At 37.4% G+C, this 14123-nt stretch overlaps 1 protein-coding gene across 1 annotated transcript; it reads right to left on the reverse strand.

The window, feature by feature from the left end:
* Positions 1-2796: 2796 nt before the first annotated feature.
* Positions 2797-5092, reverse strand: LOC114361454 (probable ATP-dependent RNA helicase DDX52). The gene is made up of 5 exons (XM_028316483.1): positions 4911-5092; positions 4468-4725; positions 4029-4214; positions 3400-3652; positions 2797-2873 (listed from the first exon to the last, which is right to left on the reverse strand). The coding sequence occupies exons 1-5, from the start codon at positions 4986-4988 to the stop codon at positions 2797-2799; spliced, it is 852 nt and encodes a 283-aa protein (XP_028172284.1). The 5' UTR covers positions 4989-5092.
* Between the last annotated feature and the right edge of the window lie 9031 nt (positions 5093-14123).

Raw genomic sequence — 14123 nt, forward strand, 5'->3', positions numbered from 1 at the left:
TGAAAATAATTTTTCATAAAGTGTGAACATTTGTGAATGTGTGTCATGTGAATTATGCAAACTCTTTGTGCTCGTGAAGAACTTTCATCAATGGATTCAAGAGGATGGACATACTCGGCGGATGACCCTGCACATGTCTTGACTCCATACGAGAGCTGGCTGACGGCGATCCTGGCTGCTGTGCGGCTGTTTGCAGGTCAGTGGATTTTCATCCTAGCTAATAATAGTTTAGTCTTTTAGATGGAGTTACTTGCCAGTGCCACCTCTTTGTATTGCATTTGCATACTTACAATTTTTTTTTGTGTGTAGGTGTATCGTAAAATCGTAACATAAATGTATTTTTTACTGTAGGTAGGTACTTAACTATCGCAGTCTTTGAAGTATAATAAAAAAAGGTGGCAGCCCGCGAATTCGTTCGTACGCGTGGATCCCGTATTACCCTCATATGATTGGAGTTTTGTAAATTTCGTTCTTAGTGAGAACCTACGTTCTTAAAGGAACCCCCATGCAAAATTTGAGACTCCTTGCCCTTGTAGTTTCTGAGATTTCGTGATGAATTTTCAGTGTTGAATTTCCAGTGTAATAATTCCAACCAGCTGGGAAAGCTGGGATAGCATGACCAATTTTATTTTGAATTATGTATAATTTTATTTTGTAATTCCATAGATGTAGGAATACGTAGTCTATATTAAGAATGATTGAAGACTTTAGGTAGTAGGTATATCGAGTTCTTCTCCTTGAGAAGCGGTTCTTTGGTTGGTTCGTTTCAAGCAAATGACGTTCACTCCTGGACAAAGGACTCCTCCATAGATTTCCATAACGACCGGTCCTGCGCTGTCCGTGTCCAGGACTCCAGGTACCTACCTATGTCTAGATCGTCGGTACACTTAGTGGGAAGCCTGCCCACATTACGTCTTCCGGCCCGTGGTCTCCACTCGAGAACTTTTCTGCCTACCTTAACGGCCATCAGTTACTAACGTAATGTGTACCACCTACTGCCACTTAAGTTTGGCCATTCTGCGGGTTATTGGTTATATTGCGGATCACCTCATTTCTGATTCGATGATTACGCGGGAAAACTCCGAGCGTAGCACGCTCCAACGCAATGCCCTCTAACTTTGAGCTTTCTTATGAGGCCCATGTGAGCGACCACGTCTACGTTCCGTAGGTATCGCTGACACTGGTCAATGTCATCTCATGAGACACTGCGTTAATTTGGATCATCATCGTCATCATCATTTCAGCCACAGGACGTCCACTGCTGAACATAGGCCTCCCCCAATGACTTCCACAACGCACGGTTGGTAGCGGCCTGCATTCAGCGCCTTCCTGCTACCTTTATCAGGTCGTCGGTCTATTTGGATGTGAATACTTATTTATTTAGTTTATTTTGCTTACTCTTTATTTAATGTTATATAAATTGGTAAACGTACTTAAGGCGAACTCAATGCCTTAAAGGCAGTCTCTACCAGTTTACCTTCGAGAGAGTTGGATACAATGATTCTTGAGAAACTGTCTATAATTTAAACTTAGGTGCTACTACTTTTATTTATTACGCGTGGTCTTGGCTTCATCATACAAAACATTCAATGAATTTTGTAAACAAACTTGTTAAATCTTATGCAGTGGCGGGGCAAGACCTAAATTTGATGTGGGCAAGACAGATTTCGCGAGGCCTTGTTCTGTGGCGACCTGAAGACGGATTTTATGAAATAATAAAAAAACGGGTCAATGGTCTATTCATTGACAGTTTCTGATTTCTTGATTTAGTGATTATTTTTAAAGGAATATTGCGCCAAAGAATAATGTTCGTCACTTAAAACCGTGTTGTTGCTTAATTTTGAGTCTGATTATGGCTGAATTTGTTTGGAAAAAAATATATTTTTATTTTAAACTACATTGTTTAGCTATCAAGAATTTCTATTTAATAGTCAATGTTTGCATTTATTGTCGTATTGTGATTTATTGTCATCTCCACCTTGATACATTTTTTCAAAATTTTTGAGGCGCGAGGCCCCTTGTACCGCGAGGCCGTAGGCGGTGGCCCACGTCGCCCACGCCTTACGCCGCCACTGATCTTATGTTATTCCTGACTTTTACTCCACCCTAATTTTCGTAGTAAAATCTCTCAAAAGCGTAAAATCGTCGCCTACGCCGAAAACATACAAACGTTCAAAAATTGTTGACCATTCTTCAGGCACTATGTCGTTTTTCTGCTCTCCTGTATAACTTTATGCGATCCACACAGCTTATGACCCAAAGACCACATAGGTTGTGTGGTCTGTGTTATGACCGCAGTCTGTGGAGGAACATTAAGTAGGTATTATGTAGGTACCTATGTGGTCACGCGCGATCCTCATCAGTGAGGGACCGAGGAAGAAGTATAATTTTACAAGTTGTGCGTGATGTTCCTTTTGTTACGGATCGTCATAAATTATAGCCTAATTATTAGGTATGTTATTCTTATTTACTACATTAAAATCCGTTATGCAGTAGTTTTTGCGTGAAAGAGTAACAAATATGTTAACATCAAAACATCCACACAAATTTACGCATTTATAATATTAGGATAGTAGGTGNAACAATCGAATTGCTAACTACCTCGTCTATAAACACTTGAGATGAGAAACTCCTCTAATGGGAATAACTTCGATTCAAAAAAATACTTTTCTTGGTTGTCAAAAACAAGGTCTGTCATACTAGCTAACAGCAAATGCAAATGTGTGTGAGTTACAGCAAAACAACATTTTTGGAATTCCGTATTTTTTAATGGACAATAGAGTAATCATAGATTTCTTACTTGTCTAATGTGATATTGACACTATCCTGGTTGAGCAAGTAGCACAAACGGTTAGGAGTGCTTATAACAATGTCTGAAACAATACAAAGTTACTTCATTAAATACTATCACCACAGATACAATATTTTATTTATTTACCTATTTTATTTATTTATTGTTTAAGATTTACCAACAACATATCAATTTACATGCATCGTTACATTATTAGAAAGCTGGAATCTAAAAGATATGCCTTTACAGGTAAATACAGCATTCAAAGAAAATAAGCTTGCCGACAGAAAAAAAAAGAACAGATTTTAACCAATTAATCTAGGTAGTCACACATAGAAGAGAAAAAAAAAACAATTTTTGACAAAACAATCCAAATAGTTAAATTAATAATAACTCAGTAAAAATAAAATTTGGCATCAGTTCCCTATTTAGCCATTAGCTATCACTCAATTTTTGACAAAGAATAGCAAATACATTAAGTTGCACCACTGAACTTTGACCATAACCAGTGTTTTTTGTATAAAGTTTGACAGATTTTTGACGTTTGTTAAAGTCAAAGTAAGTTGCAACTCAGTCTAATTAACGTTACTATAAACTTTCTAACTTACCGCTCTTCCTAATAGTGGCTTCTCTCTCTTTAACTTTGCTCTCTTTGACGCTCCTAACGACGCTGCATCTCAGTTGCGTGGCCGCACTCAGCCGCAGCACCTCGCGGTGTATTTGCTGTGCCAGCTCTCTCGTGGGACACAGGATGAGCGCCCGAGGGCCCCCCGAAGGGGCCCCCAGTGTGTGCAGGATTGGAAGCAGGAACGCGGCGGTTTTACCCGAACCGGTGGGAGCGCACGCGAAGATTTGGCGATCCTGGACGGGATTTAAAAGAATATGTAACTTATTGGAGGAATTCGTAGTGTTTCAGTTGCAAGAGGATGAAGAAATTTATTCAGATGAAATCTTCAAGCTCAAGCTGTTGATGTTATAAACCAAATGCAGACTTTTTTGCTTCAATAGGTTTCAATTTAGATCTTAAGCTGCAAATATGCTTTACTTTGAAAAAAACTTCAATGTGAAAAGCTAAATGCTTTAAGACAAGTTAAATTGCATTTTATCACAGACGCAGTATACTGCTTGTATGATAAATTGATGTAATTTTTAGTGACTTTATTATGTTGTTTCTTGCTATTGTTGAAGTGAAACTTTCTATCCTTACAAGGGGTCTTCAAAGGTTTAATGTTTATACCTCCAGCATGCACGGAAGAGCTTGCCTCTGTATAGGCGTGGGTTCGCTGTACCCGCACTGAGTGACCGTGTCCACCAGGGCTTGCGACACATTGTAGCGCTCCACCAGGTCTGCGAAGCTCTGCAGGGCGGCTGGAACGTGCCGTCCAACCACTTTGATGCCATGCTCATTACGGAAACGGTTTTGCTGCAAGAAAAGACGAACTATATTAACATTTATAACACAATTTGAAATATTAACTCATTTTAACAATTTGTATTGCTCTCTTATTGTGTACAAAGTGTATTGAGGAATAGTTGGTTAGCTATAAAAATAACATAGATCTTAATTTTATAGTACTACACATTTTCGTTTTTATAGCATAAAATACCATGATGATGTGGAATGGTATTTTTGGGAAGTTTTATGGTGATTTTTATATTTATATAGTTTAACTAACCTCTTCAAGTTCTAGTTTCTTCTTTAAATCCTCTGGTTTTTCTTTCTTCTCTTTTTTCTTCCTTTTCTGTCCAGCAGATATCCCCTCAACTATCTGTAGCTCATCGTCAGACTCTTGGGTTTCCTCTTCAGCATCAGATATTTCAGATTTTATACTCAAATCATCATCTGCATTCGATTCTAGATCATCTTCTAATTCTTTTTTGCTATCTAATAATTCTTCTTTTTTTATTGGCACCGTTTTGGCTTTTGGCTGATCCTGTTAATAAGTAAAAGATTTATCTTCAAAATTACAAGCAGAGTGTCTTAAACTGGAGAGATTGAATAGCGTGCAAACGAAACTAGTAGTAGCTTTCTTTTTCAAGACTATAGCAGTTTATTAGACTTGGATTGTACCTATATAAAATACAAATAGTTTTTACAGGTAGAGGTTATGTTACTTACATTGCTTTTCAGACCTAAAACACGCTTTTTGAACGTCAAACCGACGGTCAACTTCTTGAATATATCGTAAGCGTCCATTTTTTACACATTAAAATAGTAATTTTGTAGTAATTTAATTAATAACACGTGCGAAACTTCGAACTCTGTATTCGTATTGCTGAAGAAATACTTTGTTGTTGTCAGTTGTCACTGTCAATCTGTCAAAATGCTAAACTGTGTTCAAGAATTTATTAAAACAGTACATTTAAGTAGGTACTTTTTATTAATTCGATTATTTAAATTATTCCTAGATTTAATTAAGGTTTTTAAAATAATTAACAGTAGTATCGAAAAAATTAAATGTTGTTTTAACTCTCATGTGATTGGGCTTTACATTTTAGTACTACTACTCGTCGCTAGATGTCATTAGACACACCTACAATTTAGTTCTTCTGTTGGTCGCTAGATGGTAGTATTGTACGTCCGGTTCTATTCGTCCTACAAATTGGTAGCATTTTCAAAAAACTTTTTTTGGTAGGTAGTTGTCTTATCTTATAATGATGTTTCTCCATAAAAAACGGCATCAATATTACAGAAAGAGATTATATTGAGAGAATATAATAAATGTTTCAGTTGCAGTTCCAAGTAAGAAATCATCGGGACTCGAATCCCGACGCCATTAATTGTTGTACCTACATTTTATTTAATTCAGTTTGATGTGAACCCCTAGGATGCTGCGTGTACGCAGCGAGTCGGGAAAACAGTATTATGATAGGTAATTAAATTTATTGACACCACCAATAATTCCAATAAGTACACAACTGTTTTAAAAGACTTCATAATAATGCCTCACTCAAGTTATTTTTTTAATACGATTCAAGTTTAATTTTATTAGCTTTAAAATAATTCTTAAAGTATGTGAAATGATTGGTGACGTCGACGATCTTTTTGTATTCGTCTAATCAAACTGAATATTTAAAAAATAATTACTAAAAAGAAATTAAAAAAATCGAAATAAAAAAAGACTTAGGTATTTTCTACTAGATAATTCTATTAATTTATCATTAAATTAATAGAATTTGTATTGACTTTTCAACCACTTTCTATTGGGGGTCGGCGATTTATTTTTCGAATTTTTGATTGGTTGAAAGTCTGCTATAGATGGCGCTTGCGCTGCTCATGATTTTTGAAGTAATTATTTGATTGGTTAATAGAAGATTCCGACTCACGCGACGAACCAATCAATTCATTGTTGTTTGAGTCTGCAACTGCAACTCATGAGTTTTTGATTTTCAAAAGTGAAGTGTTGAAAATATTTTTAATAAAGTGTGAGTGAACATTTGTGATGTGAATAATTATGCAAACTCCTTGTGCTCGTGAAGAACTTTCATCAATGGATTCAAGAGGATGGACCCTGCATGACTCCACACGAGAGCTGGTTGAAGGCGATCCTGGCTGCCGTGCCACTGCGTGCAGGTCAGTGGATTTTCGTCCTAGCTAATAATAGTTTAGTCTTTTAGATGGAGTTACTTGCCAGTGCCACCTCTTTGTATTGCATTTGCATACTTACCATTTTTTTGTGTGTGAGTGTATCGTAAGCGTAACATAAACGTATTTTTTACTGTAGGTAGGTACTTAACTATCGCAGTCTTTGAAGTATAATAAAAATAGAGGCCGCCCGCGAATTCGTTCGTACGCGTGGATCCCGTATTACCCTCATAAGATTGGAGTTTTGTAAATTTCGTTCTTAGTGAGAACCTACGTTCTTAAAGGAACCCCCATGCAAAATTTGAGACTCCTTGCCCTTGTAGTTTCTGAGATTTCGTGATGAATTTTCAGTGTTGAATGTCCTGTGATATAATTCCAACCAGCTGGGAAAGCCGGGATAGCATGACCAATTTTTAATTATGTATAATTTTATTTTGTAATTCTACCCATAGGTGTAGGAAAACGTAGGCTATGAGAATGATTGAAGATTGTAATATCGAGTTCTTCTCATCTTGAGAAGCGGTTCGTTCGTTGGTTCGTTAAAACCAAATGACGTTCACTACTGGACAAAGGCCTCCCCCAAAGACTTCCATAAAGACCGGTCGCGGTCCAAGACTCCAGGTCTACCTACTTCCTACGCCACCAGACCGTCGGTCCACCTAGTGTGAGGCCTGCCCACATTACGTCTTCCGGCTCGTGGTCGCTACTCGAGAACTTTTCTGCCAACCCCAACGGCCATCAGTTACGTAATGTGTACCACCCACTGCCACTTAAGTTTGGTAATTCTGCGAGCTATTTGGTTTTCTTGCGGATCACCTCATTTCTGATTCGATGATTAGGTAGGTACCTACGCGGGGAAACTCCGAGCGTAGCACGCTCCAACGCAACGCCCTCTAACTTTGAGCTTTCTTATGAGGCCCATGTAAGCGACAACGTCTACGTTCCGTAGGTGTCGCTGGCACTAGTCAAATACCTGCTTATCATCTCATGAGACACTGCGTTAATTTGGATCATCATCATCATTTCAGCCATAGGACGTCCACTGCTGAACATAGGCCTCCCCCAATGACTTCCACTACCCACGGTTGGTAGCGGCCTGCATCCAGCGCCTTCCTGCTACCTTTATCAGGTCGTCGGTCTATTTGGATGTGAATACTTATTTATTTAGTTTATTTAATGTTATTATTCTTTATTTAATGTTATATAAATTGGTAAACGTACTTAAGGCGAACTCAATGCCTTAAAGGCAGTCTCTACCAGTTTACCTTCGAGAGAGTTGGATACGATGATTCTTGAGAAACTGTCTATAATTTAAACTTAGGTGCTACTACTTTTATTTATTACGCGTGGTCTTGGCTTCATCATACAAAACATTCAATGAATTTTGTAAACAAACTTGTTAAATCTTATGTTATTCCTGACTTTTACTCCACCCTAATTTTCGTAGTAAAATCTCTCAAAAGCGTAAAATCGTCGCCTACGCCGAAAAGGGGCGAACATCATACAAACGTTCAAAAATTGTTGACCATTCTTCAGGCACTATGTCGTTTTTCTGCTCTCCTGTTTAATTTTATGCGTTTCATACATTTTTATGATCGCAGACTGCGGAGGAAGGAACACTATATATAATGTAGGTATGAGGTCGCGATCCTCATCAGTGAGGGACCGAGGAAGAAGTATAATAAAATTTACTAGCTTTTGCCTGCGGCTTCACCCGCGTGAAGTTCATTTTGTCACGGATCGTCATAAATTATAGCCTAATTATGTTATTCTTATTTACTACATTATAATCTGTTATGCAGTAGTTTTTGCGTGAAAGAGTAACAAACATGTTAACATCAAAACATCCACACAAATTAACGCATTTATAATATTATTAGGATAGTAGGATTAGGTAGTAGGATTTATAATATCATCATCATCATTTCAGCCATAGGATGTCCACTGCTGAACATAGGCCTCCCCCAATGACTTCCACATCGCACGGTTGGTAGCGACCTGCATCCAGCGCCTGCTAAAGATATCAAGTCGTCGGTCCACTTTGTGGGTGGATGTCTCACGCTGCGTTTTCCGGTACGTGGCCTCCACTGCAGAACCTTGCTGCCCCATCGGCCTTCAGTTCTGCATACTATGTGCCCTGCCCATTGCCGATTGCCACTTCAGCTTGCTAATCCGTCGGGCTATGTCAGTGACAGTGTCATTTTATAATATTAACTTAGTACCTTAGGATTAAAAAGCTCGCTCCTTTGCGACGTCGGCGACGAAATGTAGGTATTGTAGGAAAGTGTAGAAATAATGGGCTTCTCTTNGGATAGTAGGATTTGGTAGTGGGATTTATTATATCATCATCATTTCAGCCATAAGACGTCCACTGCTGAACATAGGCCTCCCCCAATGACTTCCACATCGCACGGTTGGTAGCGGCCTGCATCCAGCGCCTTCCTGCTAAACGTGATACCTAGTCGTCGGTCCACTTTATGGACGGACGTCTCACGCTCGCTGCGTTTTCCGGTATGTGGCCTACACTGCAGATCCTTGCTGCCCCATCGGCCGTCAGTTCTGCGTACTATGTGCCCTGCCCATTGCCACTTCAGCTTGCTAATCCGTCGGGCTATGTCAGTGACAGTGTCATTTTACCTATAATATTAACTTAGTAGGATAAAAAAGCTCTCCCCTTTGCGACGTCGGCGACGAAATGTAGGTATTGTAGGAAAGTGTAGAAATAATGAGCTTCTCTTATAAATTTTCATCTAATTATATCACTCCTGAAATATTGTCACAAAAAGCCAAGTCCAATACAATCACGTAATCGCTACCTACGCCAAAACTTATCAAAATTGGTTCATAAGTTGAGACGAGAAAACGTATTATCATAATTCTGATACACGTGTTTTCGTGTTTAATAAACATATTCAGAAATATTCAAATCGCTTCGTTTATTTTATCTACCTATATTTCAATCGTTGTTTGAGAAACCCCTTACGAAAAATTTCAAGCTCAAAGTTACTTACAAACATTCCGAACTTTTACGAAAAGTACTTAAGTAGCTAGGTCTACTTTTTACAAAAACCTTTAAATATGGTAAAAATAACTACGAGTATTAATCTATTAACAGAATAACCTCCCCAAACGGCCAGCGCGAGCGTGTTGTGGCCAAATCCTCCATTTGCCTTGTTAAATTAGAGAGGAGGGTTATTATGCTCCTGCAGTGGAGACAATTAAATGACCTGATGATAACACACAAAATACTTGATTATTCATAAACGCTTCATTTTTCATTTACTCATTAACTTACCCGACTGAGGATATCTGCAAATAAAAATAACCACATTCCTAAAAACTTCAGTTAAAATTCACCAGCATGCGTATTTCAGTTTATCTTTACCGGTGTCTGATGGTTGTTGTAGGTTACAAGAACTGTTAACAGTTGACGTATATTATCACTTATTTCTATTTATAAAAATGCTAAATAAAAAAGTCAGTTTATTACATTATTTAATTGAATTTGATAATTGCGGCGCGGCGGAACCTAAAACTTGCACACGGTTGGCCAAGAATTAAACGTGACGTGAAGTATGGTGGGTACATCGAATAAAACCGCTCAAACAAGTTAAAAGGAATGAAGAGGGAATAAAATAAAAATACACATCATCAATGGAATCACTGCGAGTTTATTTTTATACTTTTATTACATCCAACTGTTATACTTCGCATGAGAATTCTGATTTAGATTTCTAACGAAACCCAAACTAACCAAGATTTAGTCCGAACGTCAGTTTCAGATACTTATAGTACTAAGTTCGCCAACTATTGATATGTCCTTAACGACCCCCGAGCTGATTCCTTAATCACATTTATATTAACAACATCAAAACAAGTAAAGACACCTCGCCTGTGCCACTGCGGCGGCGGGCGCCGAACTAATACAAACAATTAATATCCTACACACATTGACACATGAGTTTCTTTTGAGCTATATTTCGGCGATAATACGACGTCACGTCCCTTAGGTCAGTAGCGTAAAGTCTTACGTCAGTAATGTAACGTCATTCCCATAGGATCTGTATCGTTGTTTACGTCCGTAATGTAGCGTCATCTCGTCAGTAATGTAACGTTGTTTACGTCAGTAATGTAACGTCATTCCCATAGGCAATGTATCGTTGTTTACGTCCGTAATGTAGCGTCATCTCGTCAGTGATGTAACGTTGTTTACGTCAGTAATGTAACGTCATTCCCATAGGCAATGTATAGTTGTTTACGTCAGTAATGTATCGTCATTCACTACGGCAATGTAACGTCCTTTACGCCCTGCGACGCGCCCTAGGCGGCAGCGCCCGCGACCCCAATGGACACAGGCGCCCGATCCTCCTCGACCATACACTCTACAACAATAGTACTTTAAGTGTCCTCACCGACTGATATAGATGTTTAACTTACAACAATTTTCAAGAGAAGCCTAACTGTCTGGGCCGTAGCCCATCACACCTATTAATCCTTACTCGATCAATACACAATACTATGAAACATTTTTGTACACTTCCCTCGGACCCAACCCGAACATTAAAAGTATAACAAACTCATTAACTAAATGTATTTAACACATATTTTCTTCTTTGATCAACGATGGCAAACTATAACTTTTACACAATAGTAACACAATATTAGTTCATAAAGGGCAGGCGGCCCGCGCGGCAACGGCGCTGCGCGGGCGCACCCGCTGCGGCAGCTTAAAGAAGGAAAATCGATACTAATAAAAACGCAGATCGTGCATACATTAAATTACGAAAAAAGAAAATCTTATCCTAAGTGTCAGCAAAAATATAGTGCAGTAAATTAGAATTGCCACTTAATTAACTCTCACATATAAATTGATTATTTTCTCATAAAAAAATATTTCTGTGTATAAAATGTGTCACCCAAGTATAACAGCAAAAGGGCTCGCTCCGCTGAAGGTTGGCGCGCTCGGCACTTATACAGAGAGCCAACATGGCGGCAGCTTTCAGCGGAACAAACCCGCAACTTCACTTAAACTGTAGATAAAAAGTTATTTCTAGCATATAACTGTCAGTATATTGTATGTCATAAGCGTGTATATTGTAAATATTTATATAGGTACTGTAAAGTGTGATCAACGAGAGTCGCTCGGCGCGGAGAAGCGATGCAATACTTAGATTATATAATACTTATACTTTATATAAAAGATGTAAGTGCACTTTGAGTTACGGAACTATACTTTATGAATCTAGTGTCTGTAGGCCCAGCAGATCGCGGGACACCTAACTACGATTAACTAAAACCTTTATTATAGTTATAGACGGATGAGCGACCTGCTAGGATCGCTTATAGATTAACTATAGTTTACTGAGGTACTATGGCAGATTGGAATCTATTGCTATTTATGTATTATACTTAGTTATGTATATTACAAGTGGAAGATACTGGTATAAATATTAAAGCTATGGAACTCGAGGTTAAATCGACTCACCCATAACAACGCCGTCAAATCAAGTGCTCAAAATGACAACAGATGAAATATAACAATTAATAGATAAATATAAAAGATGTATCTGAACTGAGAATGAATAAATTATTAAATATAATAAAAATACTTTCCTATTTCAATATATACAGTATATTACACGTGAGTAGTTAAAGCCTGATACTAATGAAATGACGTCGATTTATCCTCAAAAAGTCACTTCTCCGGCCGAGCGATTTAAATTATTTTAAATAAATAACTATTGAAGGTACTGGTTGTCCGCGCGTCCGGACTTGGCGCGGACTACGCAATACTAACCTCGTAGGGCGCCAAGATGGCCGCGCGGACAGATAACTATTGCATTTTAAACATGGTAATGGATCAACAAAAATAATGTATGTATGTGTATGGGAAAAACTATGTAACAACTGTTATATCTTAGATTGACATTTACAATAATTATTGTTATACGAACCGCCGGACCGGAAAAATAAGTACGTTATTTTTCCGGCTACGGCGAGGATGAACAACCTGGTAAATATAAGTAGAAAATAACCATTTACCATCAATGTGTATTGTCGTAAGTAACTAAGGATGATTTTTGTTTCCGTTACTTATATTTATCATTTTGTTTTAACGGTGATAAGGCAGGCAAATGGCGAGCCAGTTAACACGTCGCCCGCCATCGCCCGAGCGGTCGTCGGCGACTATCGCCACATTAAAAATATTAAAAATTAAGTGATATAGTTGGAGGTAATACTTAATATTACTGGAGGTAATACTTATGATATAAAAGCATTTCTTAAAACAGACTCATTTGTGAAGGATTTGTGAACATGTGAATTGAATACCTACATTGTAACTGTTGAAGATAAAAATATATTAACACGTCATACGTGGGGTTTGTTAGTTTCATTCGATATTTATTTGTTTGGTTTTGCAATGTTTCTATTATTTTTTAGTTTTAAAATGCGTTCGAAAAAAATACGTTTTCGCAAATGAATTCGAATATAAATTGTGACGACCTCAGAATGACATTTACGGCACAGTTATACATTTTGTATAAACTAAAAATATATTACTATAGCTTAGTAAGTAGTTACGTTTATTTAATTCGTTTTATTTTTGATTATTTAATTTTATTACGAAAGTTTAAAAGTCGTGTGGTTAGTTACTTTTTAATTATTTAATTTTTATTCAATGCGTTTACGTAGTTACTAATGCCGATGTTTTTTAGTGTTAAGTACCTTGCGATGCCACTCTGAAGTATATAATTCTTATTTATTAAACTAGTAGGCTATTGAGATAGTTGTACTGTTAGAAGGCATACCGTTGTTGATCAATATTTGTGCATTACCCTACTTTAGTAACACAGTCGGTTTATTAAATATTTCTTCATTAAACTTAATTAAACTAACTGGCAAAGAAGCGAAAATATTATCAAACCCGGATTATTATATTAAACAAATAAACTGTTTCTCACTTTCTTACTATTTAAAAATGCAGTATTTTGGTATACATTGCAAAATATAAAATATTATTGTTTCGCTGTTAACGTTGCAATTTGCTGTTTTGAATTTCCTAGCTGCGACCTCCTTTTTGCCGACACGAAAACAACACAAGTCTAATTTTACGTAAATTAATTTTATCAATAATCACGATAACAAACTGTCCCCGAAATTTTGATATAGTTCGCAGCTGTCCACTGAGATCAAACAATTTCGAATCACTCCAAAAATCAACAAACAAAATTGGTGGGAATTCCAAAAAAGCTCCAAAAAGCCCTAACAATAACAGCCGACCCGAGACACAGCGGAAACAATAAACACAAACATTACAAAAGTTTCGTCCACTACATCTAAGTTTCACTAATAATAAATCCATTAGTAGAATATAAAAAATCCTTTTCCATTAATGATTTTATCTATTTACTATATAATATCACGAGGTCTATTCCCAAAATGACGCCATGTATGTAGATACTAACTTATAAATTATTTACAATTCATTCTACCCGCTTGCTTTTCTTGCCTAAGCTCCAGCTGTGTTGCCGTTGTGTCGTACTTGTTGCGTCACTACCAAACGAACTTATTTTGTATCCAGTAAGTGCAACATTCAGATAAAAATTAAAAACAAAATAATATATTTGAGGTACTACGAAAATACGGAGGTATTGCGTTATGTTGACCGGCGTCCATACCAAAAGTTACCTTAACCGAACGAAGCTGAGGTTACGTTAACCTATCGTTAAAACTAACTGAATACAT

This window comes from Ostrinia furnacalis, unplaced genomic scaffold (genome assembly GCF_004193835.3).
Source record: "Ostrinia furnacalis isolate ACB-3 unplaced genomic scaffold, ASM419383v2 OfSCF5727, whole genome shotgun sequence".
In the NCBI taxonomy this organism is placed as follows: Eukaryota; Metazoa; Arthropoda; class Insecta; order Lepidoptera; family Crambidae; genus Ostrinia; species Ostrinia furnacalis.

Excerpts from the sequence above, each read along its gene's own strand:
- LOC114361454 (XM_028316483.1), bottom strand. The coding sequence starts at position 4,988 with ATGGACGCTTACGATATATTCAAGAAGTTGACCGTCGGTTTGACGTTC. Across the intron at positions 4,215-4,467 it reads AGAAACTAGAACTTGAAGAG|CAAAACCGTTTCCGTAATGA; the intron begins GTTAGTTAAACT and ends CTTTTCTTGCAG. Across the intron at positions 3,653-4,028 it reads CTCTTCCGTGCATGCTGGAG|GATCGCCAAATCTTCGCGTG; the intron begins GTATAAACATTA and ends AATCCCGTCCAG.